This window comes from Equus caballus, chromosome 27 (genome assembly GCF_041296265.1).
Source record: "Equus caballus isolate H_3958 breed thoroughbred chromosome 27, TB-T2T, whole genome shotgun sequence".
NCBI classification, from domain to species: Eukaryota; Metazoa; Chordata; class Mammalia; order Perissodactyla; family Equidae; genus Equus; species Equus caballus.
The window spans coordinates 56,253,266-56,279,887 of record NC_091710.1 but is presented as its reverse complement, the minus strand read 5'-3'; the positions used below and the strand labels follow the sequence as shown (position 1 = coordinate 56,279,887).

The following is a 26,622-nucleotide window of genomic DNA, read 5'->3' as shown; positions in this document are numbered from 1 at the left end:
ATAACTTTGGAATAGTGGTTTTATTACATAAGCGTTGCTAATAGCATTCTTTGCTGGAACTGTGTTTTCGGCACTAATTTATACACGAAATACCATGTAACTCGGCGTTGGGCTCATCAGACACAATCGGTTAGTTCAGTTCATTATCGTTCCATCAGTGAATGGGTTTGTTATTAGTGCTGTAGTTTGACTTATCCTGCTATAGTTATAGTCTATAATTTGAGGTTTAAAAAATGTAAATAATGTAATGTAGCAATGGGAGAAGTATGTTTTGTGCCTGTAGTTAACACACCATTTAAACTATTTTGAGGCCTTTGGAGGTTTCATTTACCTATTATTTTGAAAACAAAAAACAAAGAAATCTCTTGACCAAGCTCAACATAGAAGTAAAATTTGTCTGTTACGTTTTCTGAAGCAATTTCCTACCAGTGTGTTTGCAAATTCCTCACAGGTCGTAAGAAGATACATCCTGGGTTCCGTTGTCGACAGTGAAAAGAACTATGTAGATGCTCTTAAAAGGATTTTGGAGGTACCTGAATGTCATGTTACAGAATCCACACAGATCTTATTAACATTTTTACGTATTGTGTTTTTGTTACATATATATGTTTATATATATATGAACCCTAAAATACTCAAATTTGCAAAACTCTCAGAAGCGTTTGTCTTGTGTCTGTCTATTGACGTCAAAAGTCACATGATCTGTTCTGACATGAACGTAAGTTACAGCAGTGAATGGCTCCGTCCTCCCCTCTCTGCCCTTCGAAGGGTCTGTGGCATCTTTCTTTCCTTCTCAGCAATATGAGAAGCCGCTGTCGGAGATGGAGCCGAAGATCCTGAGCGAGAGGAAGCTGAAGGTGGTGTTCTACCGTATCAAAGAGGTGCTGCAGTGCCACTGCCTGTTCCAGATCGCGCTGGCCAGCCGCGTGGCCGAGTGGGACGCCGTGGAGACCATCGGAGACGTCTTCGTGGCCTCGGTGAGCAGAGCTCTCGTGCGCTCCAGGCCCCTCTGCCCTGTTTGGGATCTCTCCCTGTGGGTGTCGGTGTCTTGGCCACGAGCCGCGCAGCTCCCCGGGACGGCCAGCAGGAGCGTGCTCTTTAGGGCCAGTCTGAAGTCAGAGTGCTCTGCTCAAAGGGTGTGCACGGGGGAGGGGGAGAGGATCAGGCTGACATCCAGGAAGGAGAAAGAAACGTGCAGAGGCTCGGGGGGAGGATGTGTCTGGAACGTTCCCGAGCGTGCACTGTGTGGCACCTCGATGCATCACAGGCAACCTGATGATGCTTTTCGTGGCAGAGCCAGTGCTCTGCGTGTTTAGGGCTGTCGTGAGGTTGTCCCTTTATGCCTCCAACATTCGTTCACGCCCCCAGCGTGGGCCTCTCTCTTCCTGATCCCCTGCCTGGGAACAATGGAAAACAGCGGGGGGAAGATAGCTGTCTTTTCCTCAGCCTGGTGCTCTTTGACCTGGAGTTTTGTTGTGTAGACAGTCTCAGTCCCTCCATGGGGCACAGGATGCCTGGGGAGCAGCTGGGGGCAGCCACCACGTTCCCGTTTCCCAGCGGGGGACCCGTCAGCTGCCTGGAGACCAGCGGCGCTGTTTCTGCATCCGGCAGTTTGAGTCATTCTATCTCTGGTCCCTTCATGAGTTAGACGTATCGTATATTGGTTAGTTTCTGTCCACATGAAGATGATGGATAAAACAGAATGGATTCTCTAATTGGTTTGAAAATGCTGTCAAGGAGATGGAAGCTTAAAAGTTTTCTGTGTTCGTGTACTTGAACGAATGCTGTCCTGATGATAGAAGCAGGCTTTTCCTTTCTCCTGTGTAATTTGTATGTGTGCTTGATGAAGTATAAAAATTACTGGCAGCTTTGAACATAGTAAAGAAACAAAATTCTTACTGAAATATTTTTTAATCCCCTTCAGGGATCTGTATGAAAAACGGAAAAGAAATACTGGATGTTTACTTTGTTATTGCATTTTCTGGTTATTTTATATGTTAGCATCAGCTTTTTTACTCTGACTCTCTTAAATATTTCCTTGGGAACATTTTTCTAAATGCAAGAAAAAAATCTTTTTAATATAATTTGGATGACAGCGTCCCTTCTAGAAATGGTAGTCACTCCGGATGACTACGCATGGACGTGGCCGTTCGTCCTCGAGAGTGTGTGGAATCTGAGAAGGGTCACAGGGTGAGGCGGACGTTCCTGCCTCTCAAAACCTCTGTGTTTCTAGGACGAGAGGACAGTGACCGTCCATGGCACTGCCCCTCAGCCTGCAGAAGCAGGGCCAGCTCGGTTTTCTCCCCTCCCGCCCTGCCTCAGTTCCAAGGAATGGTTAGCGCCCACCCCTCAGGGTGCCGGGGCCTCCTCATCAGGGTGTCTGGCCTCCTCGCAGGGTGCCGAGTTCCCCTTACAGGGTCCAGGGCCTCCTTGTAAGGGTCCTGGGGCCTCCTCGTCATAGTATTGGGAGCTCCTCGTCCTCCGTACACCGGGCTGCATGACATTCCTTCCTGGAGGTGGAATCCGCAGGAGGTGAGGGTGGCAGGGATTGGGGGAAGCTTGTCTGTAATCGTCATCGTTGCAAGTCTGGGTCAGGAACATTCCTTAACTGAAACCAGGCTGCCACGCTTTTGAACAGGATGCCTAGAAGTGGCCTGGGGTCAGCAGCATGAAACCACCAGCCACTTAGCCAATTCCTAACAAGCTAGTTAAAGAGGACAAAATCTCAGACGGTCATCGCAGAGTCCTCCCCTGAAGCGTGGCCGTGAGCGGGCGGCTGTTAGGGCGGGGTCACGTCTTCTCCTGCACCGGGCCGAGGGAGCGCTGGATTCGGCATTATTTCTGTTCCTCCGTCTCCTCCTGTGTTTCAGTTCTCCAAGTCCATGGTGCTGGACGCGTACAGTGAGTATGTGAATAATTTCAGCACAGCTGTGGCCATCCTCAAGAAGACATGTGCGACTAAGCCGGCTTTTCTCGACTTTTTAAAGGTAAGTATTGTGTTCTTTTTCGTGTGGGGTTTCAATACCCTCTGATAACAGGTTCCGTGTCAAAATACTTCCTAGTGAAGTTTTGCCCGACCTTGCCTCTAAATGTCTAGTGTTATTTATTAAAGAGATTTTGGTACCAGGAGTGCTCTCGGTATTGGCGTAATACTGGAAATAGAGATGAACTTTTACCTGTAACATACCTTTTTGACAATAACCTTTATTTGCGCATCCTTAAAAGTGTGTCGCGAGATGGATAGATAGACAGATCAGATCCCGAAGAAGCTTGCCTCTGCCTCCTGTCCTGCAGCGTAATCTTAGGAACGACAGGAACAGAGGCTGTGGAATCTGCCTGGAAGGAGCCCTCTGTGAGGCAGAGCAGTAAGCAAACCCCCCGAGGGTGAGGCCCACGGGGGACGACGTCAGGCCGAGGGGCTGCCCACCCTCCTCAGCAAGGTCTGCTCTGAAGTTGTGGAGAGCTCCCCTAACGGATGCTGCCCTGTGATGTTTAATCGGGGCCAGGGCGTCCCTAGTCAGCAGCTGCCTGTCAGCAGTTGTGACATGAACATGACAGGAGAGCTGGCTGCAGTTTGAACCAAATTAAAATTCCCTTTCCAACCCTGTGGCCCTCGACGGAGCCCAGAGTCTTATTTGATGAGGCTCAGTTTGCTTTAGAAAACTTCAGACCAGAGTGTGTTTCTGCTCCTTGAGCTGTAGCATTCTTGGATGCTCCCGCCTCCCACAGTGAGTGCGCAGAGGGACACGTTCCTGCCGAGGATAAGGCTTTATTTAAGCTGAAGTGTTTCTCCCCCTGCCCCGTTCTCATTAATACGGTGGTTCACGCTACTGCACGAACACGTAGGTGGGATCACGGTTTGCTGAGTGACTCAGTGATCCCTCCTTTGGGGGAGATTGGGACTCTGTGGCCCTTGGATGTCACAGCATTTCTTTTTTTGGGGGAAAGAAAACACGGAGCCATCTTTAAATTTGTTTCTTGTGAGGAGTCTGTTATGGTCTCACTGATGCTGACAGTATGAGAGATGAAAATAGTAGAGGGGGCGACCACAGCCCCACTCGCCAGCTCACCACCTGCCAGGCCCCATGGGAAGAGAGACCTGTCCCGTCCCGTGGCCCCCCCCGGGGCCTGGGCCTCAGGGCAGCTGCGTCGCCTCCGCGCTGGGCTAGCCTGTGCTCTGTGTCCCCACCACGCAGCTCCCGTGGCTGGAGACCCCGCCTGGCTTGTGAATGGCCGCCTGACAGATCATCTCCCGAGCTCAGAGGGGGTCGGGGGGACTCGGGGACAGGAGCCTGGGGCCCTGGGACTTCCTTCTGCCATAGCCCCTCCTGGCAGCCCCTCCTGGTGGCCCCTCGGCCAGAACACCCCGCCCCCTGAGTCCTCCACATTCAGAGGTTTACCCCTCACAAGACGAGCAAGGACCCCACAGAGCATTGGCCCCACATGCACAGGGTCTGCTGCCTTTAAGGGCTGTGCAACTCCCGTTTGGGATCCTGGGGATTTCTTTTTGTAGTAACTGCATTTTCCTGTGGTTGTAGAATCTCAGACACTCACTCAGTCCTTTGAGGACTGAAATCAATTCATAAAGGGAATCAATTCATAAGTGAAGTCAGTTCATCACTGCCTGGCGCTCAGAGGCGGCTCTTAAAGCATCGAGTGAAAACCAGATCGCAGGTTCCAGTTCAGAAACGAGCCGCCACGGCCTGTAATGCAGACGATGGAAGTGTGTGTTTGAGGCTCTGTCAGGTGTAGACAGTGTCTGAGGCAGGTTCCAGCGCACCGTGGCGGGGAGCGGGGCTGGCACGGCCCTGACCCCGAGTGAGCGAGCGCCCTTTCCCCGCAGCAGTGCGAGGAGTCGAGCCCGGACCGCACCACACTCTACAGCCTCATGATGAAGCCCATCCAGAGGTTCCCGCACTTCATCCTGCTGCTCCAGGTACGCGCGTCTGCTCGGTTCCCTGGGGCCATCACCCGCTTTCCCCCGGCCCTTTGGAAATGCGGCTGCTTGTCCATTCTCCAGTGTCTCCTCTGGTCCGTTGCCGGCTCTCAGGCCTCCACGTCTCCCCCCCGTCACAGACCATCAGGGCCAGGGTGGGGGCTCTGCCGGGAGGCTGACCTGCTGGATGTGGCTGGGGACCTTCCCCCAGGGGTCCTCATTCAGTTCAGTGTGACGCCGACGACCGGGGATAGCGTCAGAACCCACAAGTTGGAGGGCTCCATCCCGTGAGAGGGCCCCGCCTCAGACACACCCCTTTACCCACACTTCTGTCCGGCTTGGCTCCCCAGTTGGGGTTCCCTCAGGCTCAGGAATTTGCTAGAACGGCTCACTGGACTGGGGAAGGCACTTTCCTTACTGGGCTACGGGTGCCTGCTAAAGGATGCGCTCTGGGGAGATGCACAGAGCGCGGTGTGGGGAGGGCACGGAGCTTCCACGGCCTCTCTGGGCGCCACCCTCCCCGCACCGCCACCTGCTCACCAAGCCGGACGCTCTCCGGACTGTCCTTTCGGGTTTTCCAGGAGGGTCCACTGCCGGGCATGGTTGATCAGATCGTTGCCTGCCAGTGATTGAACTCAGCCCCTCGTTCCTCACCCCTCCCCAGTGGTGGGGGTGGGGCTGGAAGTTCCAGCCCTCCACTCACGTGGTGGATTCCTGGCCACAGCCCCCATCCTCCAAGACTCACCCCGTTAGCATGAACTCAGGCCTGGTGGAGAGGGGCTCCTCTTACCTCTGAGACTAAGGAATTCCAAGGGTTTGAGGAGCTCTGTTCCGGGCACCTGAACTCATGCTCGGGGTGGGGGTGGGGGTTGGCTGGACTTGGCTCCCGGCCGGCAGGCAGATAACAGCCCCCTTGTTGGAATCCAGGTCCTGGTCTGGAGTCAGCTGCCTGGATGGGAGCGGCAGGCTCAGGAAGCTGAGAGTGAAGTTAAACTATGTCAGTCGTTAATTCAGTCGACAAACTGTCCCAGGACTGGGAGGCATAGCCTAGAGAAGAGACTTTCCCAGAGATCCTACATTTTTTTTAAACTAGGAATTCTCGATTAGAGACGTTTGTTGTTTGAAAAGCGGTAAGACTGGTTTTGAGTGCAGGCATCGAGTGTCACATCCCGTGTGAGGCATGGTTTGCCCCCTGGCTCGAAACCCCCTCGTCTGCCCCTTAGCTGCAGGCCTGCTCTTAGCTGACTGGAGTGCTGGCAGGTGACGGCCTGTCCTGTGTCCGGCTCGCGGGACGGCCCAGCTCGCTTTTCTCATCAGATCAGAGGACTTTGACTGTTAAAATGATCAAAGGTTTGCAGTGACGTCCTCCTGGAAATAAACTGGCACTTGGGAAATTGTGTGAAGTCCCCTTCCCTTGAGATTTCAGTTTCTTTTGTAACCCACCAAATCTCTGTGAAACATGCACTTTTTGAGTAAAGTAGTCAGAAAGTATGGAAAAAGGATACAAGTGACAATGTTAATACTCACCATTTCTCTGGTGAGCTCATAGGTCATTTTTCATTGTATTCTCTTTTCTCACCCCTTTTCTGATGTATGTCCAGTTAACCTGTATTAGGGTGTTAATAACAAAAGCTGTCTTTTTCCTAAAGTCAAAATATCCAGAAAATGTGTGTTATTCCCTCAATTAACAAGTATTGACCAAGCTCTGGCCACGTGCAGGACGCTCGGCTTCTAGGGAGCCATCAACGACAGGAGGGACAGGCCTCGCATCACGGAGGCCGTCGTTTGGTTGGGAGGAAAGACCTCAGGAAGCCAGTTAGATAGTCATTTCTTTCACTGTGAGTGGGCTAAGTCTCACAAGGGCACGCCCCCAGGTGCCAAGAGATCTCATCCCTTGGGGACCGAGAACAGAGACAGAATGGCCTTGTCAATGGCACAGCGTGAGTTCAGATGCAGACCTGGCCATGGGCACCCGCATGCTGGGGTTGCTCTGGTTCCCATGGTGCCCGGCAGCTGCTACAAGTCCTGACTGTGAGAGCACAGATAGTGTCGGGTTTTCACGTCTCCCCTGAGTACTTTTTATTTTTACTTTATTAAAATTAGATATGATTTTTAATCTAGCTTGTTAGCTTTTGGTTAAATGTTAGTAAATAACAGCAAACTTTGGCCCAGATATTTTTGCAAAATATATCCTTTTAGACAGAAAGGATGGGAGGGCTCTTGGAGAGAGAAGAGAAGTGGAGGCCGTGAGGGAGCTTGGCCCGGGTTGGTCCCTGGGGTCATTCTGAAGAGCGGGGGCGTCATCTGCAGTGCACACAGCCCCGGGGTGAATCGTGCTGGCCTCCAGAGGGCCCCGGAGGGAGGTGGTGCTGCCCCTTTTATGGGCAGGAAACGGGTTTACGGGGGCACTGGGGGGACGCAGTGCAGGGACAAGAGGGTCCTCCCGGGTCTCTGTCTCTGAGTCCACCTCGCGCTTCCCAACCCCTGAGGGCGCCAAGGGCCCTGGGACGGACAGACGCGGCTGATGCGAGGTCGAGGACCAAGCTGTTGGACACGCGTTGCCTGTCTGTTATGAGGTTCAGAACTTAGAGCTTTGTTCTCGGAAGCACCTAACGCTCTTTCCTTTTTTCTTTCTTTCTTTTTATTTACCTCTAGATACTTAAATTCACCGAGGAGGAATAGATAAAAATTCTTACACTCCAAATTCCATTTAGAACAGACTCAAGGATTTGGATTTAAGAACCATTTCCACCAAAAAAGATGCAGCTTGGGGCCAGCCCTGGGGTGTAGTGGTTAAGTTCACGCGCTCTGCTTCCGTGCCCGGGCTTCACAGGTTTGGACCCCTGGTGCGGACCTACACACGACGCATGGAGCCACACTGTGGTGGCATCGCACAGAAAATAGAGGAAGCCTGGCACAGATGTTAGCTCCATGACAGTCTTCCTCAACCAAAAAAAGAAAACCACAAGGTTTCTCTTGGGGTTCTCAGGTCAGGTCCTACATGGTTCTCCCTTCCTCCCTCCTGACCCCTGAACTCCTGTGAGTCCCCACATAGGACGCACTGCTCCCCCAAAGCAGAAAACCGTCTTCCGCTCGACCTGACGGTGCAGCCCAGAAACCAGGCTGGGGGTCCCGGGTCGTGTGAGCAGGTTTCTCTCGCGGGCACAGCCCTTAGGCGTTTTTGGCCACGTGCAGTCCATTCATTGCGGGGGTGGCTCACCCAGGGTGGGTGCAGGTTACCCTGTTCCTCTGGGAAATGGGCAATTGGAGTCAGAGACAGTGCAGTTTCTATGCCTGAGGTAGTTACGAGGCTGTGCCCAGGACCCCGTCTCCCAGCTCAGGATGCCGGCTTGGGTTTGGGACAGCAGACAGGACAGGCTGGCAGCCACGGGCAAGCGCTCACCCTCCCTCCTGAGTTCTGCTGTGGTCCGTGTGCCCTGAGGGTGGTGGTGGAGGGGATGGCACCGAGGGGCCAGCGTGCCCTTCCTTCCTTGGGCCCATCGGGCACGCTCCTGCCTCTCCTTGGCTCTGCCCTCTGTCCTGACCACATCTGATCCTCGTCAGCTCTTCTCTGGCCTTATTACTTATCGTCGCTGTGACCCCACAGCTGTTCCCTGGAACTCGAGATGAAACTGACTTGCCCCTGGCTTTTCTGGGCCTGCTGGTTTCCACGTGTGGTCCAGAAAGTATTGTCTTCCTTTGCCCCAGCTGCCACCGTGTCTTGCGTGTTGTACCAAAGTAAGTACCAATCTGGTAACAACGACAGCAAGCTCCCCTTTTGTCGCTCCGTGCCTTCCCCCTTGAGTCAGTGGCTCCTCCCGCAGGTCTGCTGTGCTGCCTGGCTTTCAGGCGTGCGAGGCTCGTCCCGTTGATGGTGTTCTGACACCCGTGTGCGCCCTCCCAGTGCGCGACGTGGGCGCCAGCATTGGTTTTCAGGTTATTCATTTTTGCCTTGATAGGATTTGATGCGATTCATAGAGAAACAAACATATGGAACAGTATGTACTGTTCATCCAAACCGGAAACGTTTCCTCATCTGTGCAGTGTTTGTTGTCTTCTGATCAAACAAACCAACAGGTTTAAAAAGACCCGGGCCTGTTGAATTCAGGTGCTGCTCCAGCCCCTGAGGATGGGTGGGCAAGACGAGGAGCCCTCTTAGTTCTGAGCAGGGGTGTTTCACAGTCAGGGTCTCCCTCCTTCAAGTGTCAACACGCGGTCTGCATGAGCAGGGTGAACACTGTAAGGTGCAAAATCGAGGAGACGAAAATAGTGCCTGTCACTTAGATGTCACTCTTGAAGGTTTGTTAGTGTTGGACACACGCGATGTCGTTTTACTGGGAACCATATTGTCGCTCCGGGCCGTGCCACTTCCCTGCTCCACCTCAGGCCTCCCTGACTCTTCAGAGATGCTCGGAGAGGTGCCGGGGAGGGGGCATCCCGCAGAGATCCCTCTGCATGGGCTGCAGCTGTGGGGGCAGCAGCTGGCCCAGCACACACGCCCCACGTGTCCCGTTTGGAGACTGGCCTGTTGATCAAGTAGCTGGACCCACCTCTGGGGCCCGGGTCCATGAGGCTGACTCACGTTGAGAAAAAGTCTCGTCATCATCTTGAAGATAGTTACAGAGAGAAAAGCATTTGAAGACTGTGGCATGTTGGTATTTATAGGGTGGTTTATTGGAAATGCTATTTTTTCCCGTTAGCAATGCCATTTCATACATCAGTTTTTTTTGCAAAGGAGTTGTTCAAATGTTCAGCCAAATCGTGATTTCCCAGTGCTTGTGTCCTTCTTCCCCAGAAGTAGCTGATGTCACTGCCGTCCCCAGTCGCCAGCTTGGGAGGGATGCAGTGTTGGGTTGGAAGTGTGGCTGCGACGCCCGGCCGCTTCCCCCGACACCAGCCGTCACACTTGTCCCGTTTTACTTGTTTCCCCAAAAGGACATGTTGAAGAATACATCCAAAGGACATCCCGACAGGCTGCCCCTCCAGATGGCGCTGACGGAGCTGGAGACGCTCGCGGAGAAATTAAATGAAAGAAAAAGAGATGCTGACCAACGCTGTGAGATTAAGCAGATCGCGAAAGCCGTGAACGAGAGATACCTGAACAAGGTGGAGAGATGTCACCAACTCTATGCTGACATTACTTTCGCTTTGTACTAATCAGCACCGTTCTGTCATCCATTTATTACTAGTCTTCCGGGACCTTTGGAATAACCCACTTGGCCCAGAGTTCCTAACTGGTGGGTGATGGAGATCCTCAGGCGGGTTGCGAACCCAGGGAGTTGTGCACAAAGCCTCCCTAGTCAGTGTGTGTGCGTTTTCTCAGGAAAGGGGGTCACAGACCCATTAGGTCCTCAGATGGATCCAGGACCCCAGAAAGGTTAAGAGCAACTCCTTTAGCTTAATTTTACCTTCAAAATGCAGTATTTCGTTTCAGATGTTCGTAGTTAAAGAATTAAATATTTACACACATTTTTATTTGTAATCATCTATGCATGGATTTAGCTGTATTTGTCAGGAAAAAGTGATGCAGAATGAAGGATGAAAGCAGTTCCTTAAAAACTGTATTTCAGCTTTACATTTACAGAATCATTTTCCCGCAGCAATCATCTGATTTCGTGTAGGCTTTACCGTATTTATTTAAGGCCCTGGTCCACAGGAAGAGGTTAATTGATATGAGCTGTGTTAAATAATTACATATTCATTGTTGCTAAAATCACCTTTTGTTGTTGTCAGTAGAGGTGATTTCCTACCATATAGTAACATTCAGTAATTTAACTATAAGAACTTTATAGTAATAACATCTTAAACAGCAGGCTTTCCCTGATTCTACATATGATTTATATAGGAATTTTTACAAACAGAAAATTGCATTGTGATATTCTCGACATGGTTCATGTTGTTTAAAATCATGCTTCCCATGAATGTTTGAAAGCATGTGGGACAGTGAGCTCAGGGGCGTACGAAGAGGCAGCGATGCGTCACTTACTGTGACATCATGGTACATCACATGGTAATGTGCACCCACGTTATTGATTACTCGCCTGAGCACGTCCGGGAAAGGTCACCAGTGAGGTCAGCCAGCCCGTGCAGGTTTAGAGTCAGGAGGCGGTAGAGACCATCTGGGCTACATAGAAACTTGTCAGTCTGTCTTCTCTATGACTTACATCATTTTACGAATTAATACAAAGTTTCTTTCCAAAGAACCAAGGGTATTTTGTTTGGCTCAGTGAGATAAAATATGTCATACCAGATGAAGTTAAGATGTTTACTTAATTATGCCATCCTTTGGGGAAAGTAAATTTACAAAATAAGTGCTTTGGCTTATAAACATCCCCAGTTGATACAATGCTATAAACCACAGAACGGTCGGGCTGTGGGATGACCGTCTGTGAGGGGGGAGCATGTTCAGAGAGGTCACTGAAAGAGAAGGAAAGTGTGGAATGACAGGTCAAGGCAAGTGAAGCCAACCTCTCTTAGCTACGGTCATGTTTACAAGGGGACCTTAGGTTCCTCGCTCTGTTTAAGATACAACTGCAAACACTGTAACACGCGTAGTTTTTAACAAGCCGCTCTGAACTCTGTATCGTGGGTACAGGAAGCGGGAGTGGGAGGGCGTGGGTTCTCTTTAAAGGAAAATGTCTGTAGAGCTTCAACGCTGTATGCTCACATGTTTTGCAAGACTTTTTCCTCGTCCTTTTTCTTTTTCTGATCAACTCGATTGTGATAACTGTGTCGAGCGTTACTTTGAATATTCAGCTTCTCAGCAGTGGAAATCGATACCTCGTTCGATCTGACGATATGATAGAAACAGTTTACAACGACAGAGGAGAGATTGTTAAAACCAAAGAACGCCGGGTCTTCATGCTGAACGACGTGCTGATGTGCGCCACGGTCAGTGCCCGGTAAGGATCTTGCCTTTGTGATTACATGCGATCTGTGTCTCAGATGAGCGAGTGACTTCACTAGTTTTCTCATTCAGACTCAGCTGATATCTGTGCAGGACTTGGTCCTACGATTAAGGGATACCTTACACTAAACAAGCTTTTTTTGTTGTTGTTGAGGAAGACCGGCCCTGAGCTAACATCCATGCCCACGTTCCTCTACTTTATATGTGGGACGGCTGCCACAGCATGGCTTGATAAGTGGTACTAGGTCTGTACCTGGGATCCAAACCAGTGAATCCTGGGCCACCGAAGTGGAGCACGAGAACTTAACCTCTGCGCCACCAGGCCAGCCCCTAAACAAGCTTCTTTTTAAATGAGTTCAGCATAAGTTGCCAAGACCCTGCGGGTAGAAATTAGGGACTTGTATGTATATTTTCTCTTTAAACAAGGCTGATGTTGGAACTGGAAGCTGAATTGAGATTCTTTTATAACCCTCCCAAATCATTCTACAGCTTTTGTTTTTGTTGTTGTTCAAGTTCCTTCTCGTTAGCTGCTTCTCTATAAATATATTTTTGATAAATTTGTTCTTATATTTTGGGTACAGTCGTATGTAGTGCACACCAAGAAAATGAGTAAATAGCACTTTATCAGTTGTTACACTTAAAATCATTTTACATCAGAATTGTTCTCCAATGCAGAGAATATTGTAGTTGGTTGAGGATATTTGAGAACTTCAGAGGTCTTCACATACAGGCTGATTGTAAGGGAATTGGTATAAAATTGAATATAATGCTCTTGGTGCTAAATGAGTAACAAGCTGCAGCAGTGTCCTGGAGCCAGCTCATAGTGGCTTGCAGGGGTCGGTGGTTAAATTTTCAGGAGTTTTGGGAGCAGGTTGCTAAACCATTGGTAGCTTGAAATCATCCACAGTGGGAGTATGTACACCATGGAAATTGGCCAACATGATGAATCAGGGTCCTCTCCTCCAGTGGGAGCCCGTTGTTAACCATTTACCAGCACAGCACTAATCAGCGTCACGTGGGTCCAGCGCCCCACCCTCCGCCACGCTGGAGTCCCAGCAGGGAGGCCGAGTGGATGGATGTGTGAGAGCTCACACTGGGCAGCTGGACTTCTTACAGCCGAGTTCCAGCTCCCCCTCCTAGCCCAGTCTCCCTAAACCTCAGGCTCCTCATCTGTAAACTAGGGATGACGATCGATTGTAAAATGAGGACGATGACGATCTCTGGGGCTCCCGTGGGGGCTGAGCAAGAACGTGCACTGGAGCTGCAGGCCCAGCGTCCGGCCCGGAGGACTGCCCAGTGAATGTCGCTCTTCTCACTGGTCCACGTCGCTCACTTTGTGGCAGCTACAGATTCAGTCTGGAAAATGTACCAGAATTAACAACCCCCCTTTTGTAAAGGATCCTGCTAGATTCTTATCGATGGCCCAGCCCTTATCCTTGAATTAGCCGTTGCCACACTGGGACGTCTGGATGCCCGTGTTGGGCACGCTGCGGTCCCACGTGTAGGAGTGGAAGCCAGTTGCTCTCGCGCTTTGGAGATGAGCCGACTCAGTGAAGCTGTGGAAGGGCCTGACTTTGGTGTGCTGGCTTTGACTGCTCTCGAGAGGTTTTTAGAATAAGTATCATGAATAAGACCTTTCTATCCTGTTTCTCCCGTATTATGGGATGCTTCCTGCAATATGGAGACTAAGAACTTAGCAGGATGGTTTCCAGGCTCAGCTGTCCAAGAGATGGCCCCTCTCCTGTTAGCTCTCCCTGCGCTGGCTCTGGACGGTGCCCCTCAGCCCGCATGCCCCCACCTGCCTCGGGAACAACAGAGATGGAAGGCAAGATGCTGTGTGTTCATTGCAACGGCTGATAGACAGCAGAGTCTCTGCACTGTAGGAGTATCTTCTGGAATGTTCTTTTTCCCCTTTGTGATCGACCTTTGTCTGAATATAGCAAGAGGACTGACCACCGCACAGGTCACTGCTGTGTCTGGGCCGGCGGCCCATGTGCGCGCTGCACCAGAGGCCCCTGTCTGAAGTGTGGCCAGGTGTCCAAGTGTCAACTTGGTTCTTCTGAAACTTCACTTAGTTTTAGAATTCTCAGGCTGATAGAAATGATGTCCTCTCAAGATGGATAAAAACGGATACCTTGGAAGTCAGCTGTGTTTACTACCGGAGTTTTCCTTAAAATAACGCCCTGCCCTCTGGGGCGGGTCCCATGTTCTGACAACTTCTTTACAAAGTGCGGTAAAGAGGAGCAGTTCGTTCCCACTGATGTGTCAGCAGCCTGAGATTTGCAGCGACGCTCCCCGAAGGTGACGAAGTGAGGACCCATTTTGGTTTTAGGCTAAAATGTTAAAAATAGCCTCCAAGGACCCCTGCGTAGCCTCTGAGGACATCAAGCTCCCAAACCTTTATAGGATTGAAGATTTTAGATTCAAACAGGAGGAATGGAAATTTTGGTACAAATTCGTGGGCATCTCCATTTTTTTAAATTATTATTTAAGGCACACTCTAATTCACAGAATACAGAATCAATTTTACTTCTTACTCAGTGTCTGATTGTGTTTCCTCCTCCTCTTCCCATGGGGTTTAGAGGTTGAAATGGAAACTGAAATCCTCTGATAATGGAGGGAGGCTGCGTAGCCTGGGTATAAATTGTCTCCCCATCCGTGAAGTATTTCAGTTTAAAACATAGCATCTGGCATTTTTTTTATTCCTGTCTACATTTTGATTTTTAAAAATATATCTTGAAGAAAAGCAAAATGTGTTCATCACCAGAAGTAAGAATAACGATTGCCCTGGACAGGTGGGGTTTTCCTGGGCACGTGGAGGGCTGGGGGTGCTGATGTGCGTGGCCGTCCCACTGATGTTTGCATTAGCATCTCCCACCTGACTGGTCCAGGTGTGTTCTGTGTGTTTCTCTGCATGTATGCATTCCATTTTATGATGAAAGAAGAAAATCTATATGGGTCATGGGATTTTTAAATGTAATTTCTACATACTCAATAAGTATTTTAATCATGGAGTAAAATGCTGTGATTTAATTTTATTAAAATGGTTATATTATAACCAAGAGTACAGAAGAGATTTTAGAGTCTCTAACACATATGAAACAATTAGAGAAGATGTCTATCCACATGGGAGGTATTCCCTGTTAGTAGCATTCGCCCAAATGCTCAAGCATCTTTGCTCAGCCACCAGGAAGCATTCACCTTGTCCCCTTTACGCTGTTGTGGAAACCTTGAGGCTTTCTGGGAGATGCGCCTTTCACATTCTCCCGTGTTTTCCGCATTAGACAATGGAAAGTCCTCCCCTGTCATCTAATTGGAGGCCTCATTATGGAACCAAATACTAACTATTGGCAAGCAAGTCAGAAGCACTATGATTCAACAGCTCAAATGTTTCTCACTTGAACATCTAAGGGATAAAAATTTCATGACTTCTTCATAAAATAAAAATTTCTGGTTGTTTCAGCACCTCGCACGACAGCAATGCTGTAATATCAACCAGCCAAAGGTATTTATTGAAGTGGAGTGTTCCTCTTGGACACGTGGAGGTCATCGAGTACGGCAGTAAGGACGGCGCAGGAGAAAACAGCAGGTGTCCGCCGGTGCACCCGCCCGAGAGCCTGGCCGTGGTGGCCAACGCCAAGCCGAGTAAGTGACGCCTTTATCAGCGTGCTCGCAAGTCGTGGGGCTGGCGTGAGCTCTGGCGAGACTAGACTCGCATTCCTCAGCCTCACTGCTTCAGCAGACAAGGGTGAAAGGTGGATCTGCTGGGTAGTCCAGGCTTTGGCATCTGTGTTTTATGTTGGCCGGGAATGTAGACAGATGTGCCACGTTGGTTGCTGATCTTGGAACTTGTCCCTGCTTGGTGTGCGTGCATCCTTGCGTTTGTAGGCAAGCCCTCCTGCCGTGTGGGTGTGTTCCGTCTTCCAGTCCCGATTTCTGTTCCCCATCTCCTGGGAGGCACTTCGGGCTCCGGCTCTCCTCCCTCGAGTGTGCGTTGAGTTGCTGCAGAGGAAGTCCTGGAGAGCGTGGACCAGGGTTACGGGCTCAGCTCTGCCGCGAACCAGCTCATGAGCCGTTTCCCTCTTCCTCAGTCTCCCCGAGGAGAGGCTTGTGTGTGCGCCTCACAGGGTGACGAGGGAGGAAGCTGTCAAGACGCTTTGGAGCTGCCTCAGCAGTCGCCTAAGGGTTACGGTTATTAGTACTAAATGGTCTTCAGACTCTGGGTTTGGAACAGAGTATAGTGATCATTTCCTTCTTCTCTCTCTCTTTTTCTTTTAAATCCAAATAAAGCCTGGCTAATTTTATTCACCCTCTGGCCTCTGCCCCTGAGTTGTGGAGCACATAAAATACAGTGAATGGGAACTTTCAATAAACCTTTTTATGTATTAAATGAGCCTTTATAATTAAATGTTAATAATGTTAAATACAAACATATGCAATAATCTTTCAGAATATTTTGTTTCTGACATGTTCAGCTCTTAAAACATTTACTTTTCCAAACTGAATATTCACATTTTTTTTTGGATTTACAGAACATGACGTAATGAACATTGGGTCTAACTTAATATGGGGTCTCTTTTATTGTTCCTGTTTGTGTTCGTAGTCATTCAGTTGGGTATCTGCCTAGTAAACTAGTTCCTCAAGCGTGTTGTACAGCTCTTACACTCTTGAATTGCTGACTAAGTCATACTCCTATTTGAAGTAATATGCATACCGTCTAAACTGAGAATCAAAGTGCCAAACCGTATCTCAGGTTTTCGGAAGGAGGGACACGCTGAGGAGTGGGATAGAGAGGGGGAAAGGGAAGGAGAGACAAGGGGTTTTCCAAATTGACACGGTTAGTTACAATTTTACTCAAGAGCAGCTTAAAGGTCTGGTTTGTTAAAAGTTCTTAAAAACCTATTTAGATTATTTGAAAGTATTGATTGCAAATCATATTTACGTCTTGGTTTTGAGAAGTGAAAAATGCACCTGTGTTTTATATTGGCCGCCGTCTTACGTGTTATACTTTTGTGTACTGTTGTAATTAAGATTGCATCATTGTGTTCAAATCACTGAAGATGGCTTTGATCCATAAAATAGATACTGTGCATTACAGGCAATGCTACATTTTCTTATTCATCTTTTAATTCATGACTTACACCGAGCTAACTTAGGATGAGATTCGAATCCGTTAGCAGTATTAAAAAGCATAAAGCAGGATGACTAAATTTTTTAAATAGTACATGGAAGAAAGAACCTAGAATAAGTCCGCTCCTGCATTTGAGCCCTCAGTGCTACCAGGAGCTTTCCAGCAGCCACGGCAGATGGAGACACATAGTTCCCCTTGTCTATTAAAAGAAAATGTGTCTTTTTAGAGAGTCAATCTTTTTCTTCCTTCTGAATTTAAGGAGAGCTTTGTCGTCATATCCCAGGTTAAGGGGATTAAGGGGACTTTTGGAAACATTTGTGACTGTTTTCCAGACTCGCCATGGTTTCATTATCGTGTCCCTATGAACAAGCGAGGACAGAACCTCAGTGAGAGCCATTTTTGAGGCAGCATCTTTTTGCACATTGTCTTAAACAGAGAGTTTAAGGGAGAAACTTGTTCTGCCCTCGGTAGACCTTTGTTCTGCTCTGTTGTCAGGGTGGAACCCACACCCTGGGTGTAACCTGTCTAATCTTTGTCATTTCCTTCGAGGGTGGAGCACAGCACCTGTCAGGTGACCTGTTAGCATAGTGACTGACTTGAGGAAATTAAGGTACTTAATGGTCACTTGATGCATATACGAGGGGCTTTGTCTGAAGTTAGTTAATTCTTCTCTTGCTAATCTTGCCAGAGTGGTGTCCCTCCTGGCTTGTAGCTGGGTATGCAGTAGGTGCTCAATAAATACTTGCTCAGTGAGTGGAAAGAAAAATAGAATCACTCGTCACTGTTAAATTTGCAATTAAAGTGTCTTTCTACCTATCCCTTTATCAAAGGCCTGTTCTAAACCCAGCGCCATGTCCTGGTAATAAGGCACAGACCGGGCCTCTCATGTTGGAGACAGGTGTATTGACATGAGTACAACACAACACGATACATACCCTGAAAGAAACACGGGCGGGATACTTTGGGGGCTGAAAAGGAGGTGATTTTCTCCGAGAAAATGCCTGTTGTAAAGAAGGAGTGGGATTTCAATAGATGGGGGTGGTGCATTGACTGATTGATTGATTCATTCAGCTGATAGTTATTGACCAGCCCGCCACGGCCGACACCTGCCCTGGGGGCATACGACGGAGCATATGACAGAGCATGTGTGTCCAGGGCGTGGCGAGCGGTTAAGTGACTAGAACCTTCACAGCCTGCGCCCATCCCTGCAGATCAAGGGGTCCCATGGTTGTTTATTCATGGGATCTGGTTCCATCCACAGGAATATAGAACTGAAAGAAGCTCCTAGGTTATCCTCTGGTTGCGTAGGACAGTGAGAAGCTCAGCTCCGGCTTCACGCTCGGCGAGATGGCCAAGTCTTTAAAGGAAGGACTCTAAGACCTTGAGTGTGTGCCGTGCAGACTCCAGAACCTGAGACGTTGCTCTGGAGACTGTGAAGCCCCCGTTCCATCTTCTTCTCATTATCCTCTTACTCTCATGGTTTCAATTACACGCGTGGTCGGACGCCAGGAGAACAAAGCCTGGGGTCAGAGAAAGAAAAGAAAAGAGTTGCTCATAAACTTGGTAAATATCTGTCCCTTGGAACCAAGAAGAGCAGAATGCAGGTCTTCATCAGGGTTTGGGTAATGCCAGCCTCTCGAGGAGGAAGAATTCACGTGCCTGTTCATCCATGGAGGGATCTCACGTTGACGGATTGTGACAGGAAGAGTCTGACTGGCATCATCTCGATGCAGCTTCCAGATGGAACGGCCCCCCGGGGAGGTGGTGTTCTCAGTCCAGATGTCCGGGGAAGGGCGCTTCGCAGAGCCCCTGCCCGCTCTCGTGTTCAGGTTTCCTGAAACTATTCTTTAGTAATCTCAGTTCTGGGTTAGGCGTGTTACTTTGGCAAGCATTTATTTTTTTTATGATGGTATTCCCATACAATTCACCCAGTTTAGGTGCACGGTGGTGTGTTCCCTTGGAGGTGCCAATTGGACAAACAGTTCGAGGGCCAGGAGGCCGCTGGGTACTGAGTCTGGAGTTCAGATCGATACCGATGTGGGGTCCTCGGCCCACAGACGCAGTCAGGGCCGCGGGAGCAGGTGTTCGCCTGGGCTCCTGGTTTAGCGATGCACCACTCGCTGTGTGGACCTCAGCACCTCAGTTTTCTTACCCATAAAGTAGGTTTAGTTTTTAGCCCTGAAAGGAGGGATGTGGAGTAAATGCACTTCAAAATGCCTTCTAGATTAAAAAATTTTTTTAATACAGTAACTAAAATTTACTGATTGCTTATGTGTTGGAAGACTGAACTCCAGTCAGAATTCGCTGGGGCTTTTTCAGACTCCAGTAATAGAGTATGATGCTGTCTTGTGGTCACAGAGGTGCTGGGATGGTCAGCCTATTCACTGGCATGTTTCGAGCTCTGCTAAAGGATTTATCCTACTGTCCAGATTGATCCAGGATAGAGGGACGGGCTGTCACTGGGGACAGATAATGAGCTGGTCTGTGCGGTAGCAAGTCCAGAGTATTGATCTCATGAGCACCAGGCTGCAGCCGATGGGTTCCTTACTGTTTGTGCAGATGGAGCCTGGTCCCATCCCTGAGCCACGGTTTCCTGGGGCTGCCTCCTGTGCTCCGAGTTTTATAGAGGAGCTTGAGATTTACCCGCCGTGCTTTTGTTTCCTCTGATTCTCTTGCATTTGTCATCTCTCAGTTATTCTGAGAAGCCGCGTTAGCAATTCTCGTTCTGAGTTGATATTCATATGACTTTTCTGCTCTTTGAGTGACTGTGTTCTGAAGTTCAGTCCTGGAAATCTGGTCTGTTATTCAGTGTTGAAGACAGTGTGGGCGTCGCTGCCTAGCACCCGCTGTCACCGGGGCCCAAGGCAGCCGCACGTGGGAAGCCCCTGGTCCCCCCGAAGAGCACCGTGTGGTGCTTTGCACTTAGTCTCCCTGAGTCGTGACTTTTCAAAAGCACTGACCTTTGCTCTCTAGTGCAGGGGGCTTGCAAGCTGGGGTCCGTGGGTCCTCTGGGCACCCACGGATTGGTTTAAGCTTGCAGACCTTCTGAGCTTATTTGACAAAATTCTGTGCGTTTTTCTGGGGTGATCAAAAAGATTTCACTGCTGTCCTGAATTGGGGCTGGTGGTGGGGAAGAGAAAGACTGCGCCGTCCACTGCCCCATCCTGTCTGAGGAGGTGGGTTGATGAGAAAAGACGTTTCCCTTTTGCCAGGAGGAAGGTGACTCTGTAGAGTGTATCTTCATGCAGGATCCTTATAACCTCAACCCAGTTTCAGCAAAAAGCCTCTAATGCGCTCCCAGTTGGCAAGGAACTGTGCTGAGCAGGACGTGGAAGTGAGCGGCATGTCATGAGGACCCCACTCTGCGGGACCTCCGGTGGAGGAGGTGAGTTGCATGGCGCCCCTCGGGCTGGGGTCCCCGAGTCGTGTTTCAGGAGACGGCGGCTGGAGAACCACCATCACCAATCTTTTAAACGCTTCCCAAGGAGAAGTTCTTAAAGTGTTTCAAGAAGTGAGAGCACAAGCTGAAGATATTTTAAAGGGGAGCATTCCTTTTGATGTGCGAATACTGATAGACATGCTTTTGTAAGAATCACTCGTATTACTTTCTAGGCGGTTACTTAATCCTTCAAAGCGACCGTGAACGTCGAAGCCTGGCTGTTCTTTGTCGTGAGTAAGACACACGTTTACAAGGACGGGCTTGGCCTCAGTTCTGAGTGGGTCTGGAGGTTGGACCAGCGGCCAAGTCAAAGTTGTGGAGATTTGCTATCCCGGAGCCACAACGAAGACTCAAATGAAAACCGCAGTGCACATAGGGCTGAGGATGCGTCTCGGTGGCCCTCTGCCCTCGTCCTGGGGCAGCTCTCAGGGAGGGCTGGCGGCTCCAGGAAGCGTTTGGAAACAGAGCCCTCGTTTGCCATCGGGGACGCTGCAGAGAGAACGGAAGGCCAGCCAGACAGTCTGCTCCGGACCCGCGTCACTCCCCGCCCCCAGAGCATTTGCAGAGTGTCTGCCATACGCGGCAGTCTCCTGCAATTGCCCAGATCTCGCTCTGCAGTCAGGCTGTGAAGGGAGGGCCGTGGCGGTGGTTCAGGGAGGCTGGGAGCAAGGAGAAGGTTGGCTGCCCTTATTTCAAAAATGCTGGAAGGGCCCTAAGCATCCTTAGATTCTGGGGAGGAGGCTCCAGGAGGGGGACGCTGGCAACAGAGGGAGTGGCAGACCCTCCCGTCAGGTGCAGAGACTGGGGCGGGGCGGGGGCCGGGCAGAGAGTGGAAGGAGTCCCCATGGAACTTAAGACAAAAAGCAGTTAACACAACTGAAAAACAAAATAAAGCATGAATGAGCAAAAAACAAAAGGCAGATTGGGAGGAAGGAGGCGTTGTTTGTGGTTTTCACATGGAGATGAACCTGACCGAGGGCGGCTTCAGCAGGTGACAGAAAACCCGGCTCTGACCCCTCTCACAAGACAGAGGGAGAAACGGTAGTTGTATTTCTGAAAATAGAAAACCACTCTCCATCACGCTGTCGAGGGGGACTGCCCTCGGCCTGGGGAGAAGAGCCAGATGCTCGCCCCGAGGAGGCCAGGCTGGCTCGGGGCCCAGCCGCATGGCCTCCCGGGGTCGGTTTGATGCCGTGGCCACGTGCTGAGGGCTCCATGGGTGATGGCTTCGTCCAGATGCTCCCCTCCCCATCTCTGCAGAGCTTTCCGGCCGGGCCACAGGCAGCCCCCGTCAGGACGGCGCTGTGTCTCCATCACGTCCTTTCCAGGGCGCAGCCCCCTGTCGGCGCCTCGCCATCCTCGCTCCCTGAGTGTGCGGGCGTCTTTGAGCTGTGGAAGGGCAGAGGGCAGGAGGACAGGAGCCTGCTGTGGTCGGACTTCAGTGATGGGAGACACAGCACCTTCCAGGCCGTGCTTTAGAACGAAAGGGACTCGGAACGGAAGCAAGCCCGCGTCTCACGGATTGCCACGGCAGGAGAAGCCCTCGCCGCCCATCTAAGGTCGCACCCTTAGAACCACGCACAGGGGCCGTGCCTCCTGTGGAAGATCCAAGCGCCCGGGTCTTTCCCAGGAGTCACAGGGGCTCCAAGGAGTCGTCGAAGTTCTTGGATGAATATTGAGGCAGACACGACTCGGCCAGTCGATGCCCCTCCAGGGGGTGGGGCTTCTGTGAAAGGTCTGGAGCAGCCTCTGTGAGTTCCCTCCAGAGCACACTGAGCCGGCAGAGCGGGTCCGGCTTTTCCATGTGGTCCCCCACGTAAGGGGCGAGCTTTGGAAGGGAACCCCTCGAGAGACGGCCCTCTGATGGCGGCCTGAAGCTGGTGTCCTTGAGGACAACGGTCATCTCTCTCGCAGCTGCCCCAGCAGGAGGCCGTGTCCGGGAGGACTCCAGAGGTGGGTCCGTGCGTCACAGAGGGTGGTGACGGGATGGGTGCGGGGTTGTCTGTAGCTGATGCTTGTTAGTGCCCCTCAGTGAAGGCCGGCCCTGCAGGTCCGACACAGGCGTCCCAGAGCCAGCCCCACACCTGCGCGGTGAATGAACCCACAGAAGCACGGGAGTGTCGTCTCTGTTTTGGAATAATGGTTGTCCTGGATGGGGGGGAGGGGGCAAGGAGGTGGTGGGCGAGGTTGTCGCACCTTCGCATGTGGTTTCTTTCGGTAAAAAAGGCGTCTGAAGCAAATACGGCAAAACGCTAACATCTCTGGATTCTGGGCGGAGGGTGAAAACATGACCATGTATTATTTTCTCTCTTTTCCTGCATTTTAAAAATATTCACGCTTTAACAAAGTGAGAGCCCTCATAAGGAAGCCAAGAGGCAAGGCAGTGGAGTGGGGGCTGGGGGGATCCTCTAAGGCTCTGTCCACCCTAGGACGGCCACTCAGAGACCCTCCTCAGGCCTCTCTGTGGGGCGGGAACAGTGGCAGCAGTGACAGAGTGGAACAGAAAGCAGGAGCTCATCGGGACAGCCCTGCATGTGGTTTCACAGAGGCGGTGTTGCCACAAAACGTGGGACCTCTCTACGTGCAGGATTGCCCCCTTCTCCGTGGCCATGTTTGTTTCCGGCTCTCGTTTCCTTGGGGACAAATGCTGGTGTGAATTTTCTGGGTGTCAGTAGCATGTGCCTCAGACTCCACTGTCTTCTTTAGGAATGCAACAGGAGGCCAGGAGGGGTTGTTCGCACAAAGGAAATACCTGTCATCTTTGTGTGACACACACGTTGCGCTGTACCACATGGGGATCCTGAAACGTTCCTACAGCCCACATGGCTGGTCCTTGAACGTACACTCCATCCCTCCTTGGAGGAGCGGCTGTCAGTCACAGTCAATTTGACTTTCCCCGGAAACCTTCCACGCGGGCCCTGGTCTGGTTCCAGGGCCTGACGTCCAGCCTTTAGTGCAGAGGTCATCGTTTATCCACTGCAGATGATATACCAGATAAAGGATGTGTTGGCACATTTGTGTATTAATCATTTCTCTATGTTTTGATAGGGAAGACCCTCCAGAAAACCTGTGTGCTCTAATATGAAGGCGAATTAAGTGTGTGTCTGCAAGTAGGGGCTGCTGCACATGGGAGCGTGGAAGCGTGCTCGCGTGCAAGTGTCCGTCTGGGTGTCCGTGGGCAGTGTGTCCATGCTGGTACACAGTATGCATGTGCCATCCATGTAGACACATGCGAGTTACATGTCGAGCAAGTTAATATCACATCTGGGGTTTTAGACGCCTCCTAAACTATGGGGATAGTTTTCTTTTGATTGGTGCTCTCGAATTTGAGGCCTGGTGTGTATCTTCATGAGTATGTTCTTGTCATGTTATTAAATCCTTGGCTTTTATTAAAACTCTAAAAGCCAAACCATTGAAATCACAGTGGGAGGCTCTTAGTGTCCTTTGTAACTTTAAGGCCACGGTTGCAGCCTCTAGACACCATCTCTCACCCCTCAAAGTCCCCTAGGCTGGAGTTAGGAGGGCTGGGCGGCCCTGGGAGGAGGAGGAGGAGGAGGAGGGCTGGGCGGCCCTGGGAGGAGGAGGAGGAGGAGGAGGAGGGCTGGGCCACCCTGGGAGGAGGAGGAGGAGGAGGAGGGCTGGGCCGCCCTGGGAGGAGGAGGAGGAGGAGGAGGGCTGGGCGGCCCTGGGAGGAGGAGGAGGAGGAGGAGGGCTGGGCGGCCCTGGGAGGAGGAGGAGGAGGAGGAGGAGGGCTGGGCCGCCCTGGGAGGAGGAGGAGGAGGAGGAGGGCTGGGCGGCCCTGGGAGGAGGAGGAGGAGGAGGAGGGCTGGGCCGCCCCGGGAGGAGGAGGAGGAGGGCTGGGCCGCCCTGGGAGGAGGAGGAGGAGGAGGAGGGCTGGGCCGCCCCGGGAGGAGGAGGAGGAGGAGGGCTGGGCGGCCCTGGGAGGAGGAGGAGGAGGAGGAGGGCTGGGCCACCCTGGGAGGAGGAGGAGGAGGAGGAGGGCTGGGCCGCCCTGGGAGGAGGAGGAGGAGGAGGAGGGCTGGGCGGCCCTGGGAGGAGGAGGAGGAGGAGGAGGGCTGGGCGGCCCTGGGAGGAGGAGGAGGAGGGCTGGGCCGCCCTGGGAGGAGGAGGAGGAGGAGGAGGGCTGGGCGGCCCTGGGAGGAGGAGGAGGAGGAGGAGGGCTGGGCCGCCCCGGGAGGAGGAGGAGGAGGAGGAGGGCTGGGCGGCCCTGGGAGGAGGAGGAGGAGGAGGAGGAGGGCTGGGCCGCCCTGGGAGGAGGAGGAGGAGGAGGAGGGCTGGGCCGCCCTGGGAGGAGGAGGAGGAGGAGGAGGGCTGGGCGGCCCTGGGAGGAGGAGGAGGAGGAGGAGGAGGGCTGGGCCGCCCTGGGAGGAGGAGGAGGAGGAGGAGGGCTGGGCGGCCCTGGGAGGAGGGGCAGCCAGAGTTTGGGAGCCAGAGAGTGTTCCTCTGCCTGAGCTGTAGCCAGGATCACCCCTGGTTTAGAACCAGGGTTCTCCCACACTTTCCATGTCAAAGCGCAGTTTGCTAGTGGAGGAACTGAATTTACACCTCCTTTCAGACTCGGGTTTCTATACGGCACTATTAAAGAAATGGCTCTCTCTCTCCTGGGAATTAGTTCTTGCTGTCTGTTGAAAGAGTGCAAAAGGTAAAGCAGATAAGGATTACCTGTGTGCAGGTCTTGTCCTGAGCCGGTGCCGGTGCTGCAGGTGGATCCACCCCCTGTGATGCTGGTGGGTGTTTTCATTGACCGTGTGATGGCCAGGTTCGCATGTTGTTGACAGTTCTGAACACATGCCAGTAAACTGACTACATGACGTTCTCTCGTGGTTGTACCGTAGTTTATTGCATATTTAAAATGCTACAGGGGCCAGCCCTGTGGCTGAGTGGTTAAGTTCGTGCGCTCTGCTTCTGTGGCCTGGGTTTCACCAGTTCAGATCCTGGGTGTGGACCCACACAACACTCATTAAGCCATGCTGAGGCAGCATCCCACACAGAAGAACCAGAGGGACCTAGTTCATATGGGCATCTTTGCCATAAACCAGTGTGTTGATTTCCTTAGAAGTGGGGTTCCCGGGTCAAAGCTAGAGTGTTTTGAGACTCTTCATGTGTTTTGCAAATTGCTTTTCACAAACTTTCTCCCAGTTTGCATTCCCATCAGCTATACATGACTGTGATCCCCAAACGAAACTTGGTTGATTTTTTTTAAAGTTTTTCAAATTTGCTTTAATTAAGAAAATCTTTGATGGCTGTTCGAATTTGCTTCCTTTTGATTCCTAGTGAGAATGAACACTTTAATGTGTTTAATTAGCCCCCTGTATTTCTTCTGGGAGTTGCTCATTTCTTTTATTGGGCTTTTCTAATATTATCAGTTTTAATGTACTTTGTGTATAAGCTTCACAGAAAATTATTTCCTGTTTTTATGTGGTTGAGAATTTTATTTATGCCTATAATTTTAGGGAAGCTGAAGCTTTACGTTTTGTGTGGTCGAAGCTGTCATTTCCATGGTGATTCTTCTGTTCACATGTGTACTTTACCCTGAGCCATCGGAGGCTGGACACCACTCACCTGATTTATGTATTTGCTTTGAACTCTTTAGTCCTTAGGAATTTATTTTGCTCTCTGAGGTGCGGTATCGGGATGTCCCCCCCAGCGCCGGTCGTAGCCGCTGTCCAGTGTCATTCTCGACCACCTTGTTGCCTCTACTCCTCGTGCTGGCTCCTCTCTCTCGTCTGACTCCTGGCTGAGCTGGGGTCCGATTCACTCATTCCGACTGGCCCTTCTTTCTCTGGCACAATGTCATTTAGGTTATTTTACCAAACGGCTCACAGTCGGCCCTTCTCACCTCTTTTTTTATTTTTTTTTTGAGGAAGATTAGCCCTAAGCTAACATCTGCCACCAATCCTCCTCTTTTTGCTGAGGAAGACTGGCCCTGAGCTAACATCTGTGCCCATTTCCTCTACTTTATACGTGGGACGCCTGCCACAGCATGGCGTGCCAAGTGGTGCCATGTCCACACCGGGGAGCTGGGCCCGCAAACCCTGGGCCGCCAAAGCAGAACGTGTGCACTTAACCGCTGCACCGCTGGGCTGGCCCCCTGCTAGCCTCTTATTTAAGACCTTTCCTAGCAGTTCTTACCTGTTCAAAGAGACTGTTTGCCAGGAAATAAAAAAGCCTAGGATGCAGACAGGGGT

The 26,622-nt window shown here is 51.0% G+C and overlaps 1 protein-coding gene across 44 annotated transcripts in view; it reads left to right on the top strand.

The window, feature by feature from the left end:
• Nucleotides 1-26,622, top strand: part of ARHGEF10 (Rho guanine nucleotide exchange factor 10) — a 169,990-nt gene that overhangs the window by 99,875 nt on the left and 43,493 nt on the right. For 39 of the 44 annotated variants that reach the window (XR_011433143.1, XR_011433144.1, XR_011433142.1 and 36 more), the window contains 7 exons: nt 452-529; nt 798-977; nt 2,871-2,987; nt 4,844-4,936; nt 9,872-10,042; nt 11,693-11,838; nt 15,307-15,488. Coding sequence is in view for 41 of the 44 variants with exons in the window: in XM_070252797.1 (XP_070108898.1) it covers nt 452-529; nt 798-977; nt 2,871-2,987; nt 4,844-4,936; nt 9,872-10,042; nt 11,693-11,838; nt 15,307-15,488 (967 nt within the window). In the remaining 3 variants the exon portion in view is untranslated. The remainder of the gene's footprint in view (nt 1-451; nt 530-797; nt 978-2,870; nt 2,988-4,843; nt 4,937-9,871; nt 10,043-11,692; nt 11,839-15,306; nt 15,489-26,622) is intronic. The other 5 variants (XM_070252824.1, XM_070252817.1, XM_070252802.1 and 2 more) reach the window with 1 other exon arrangement.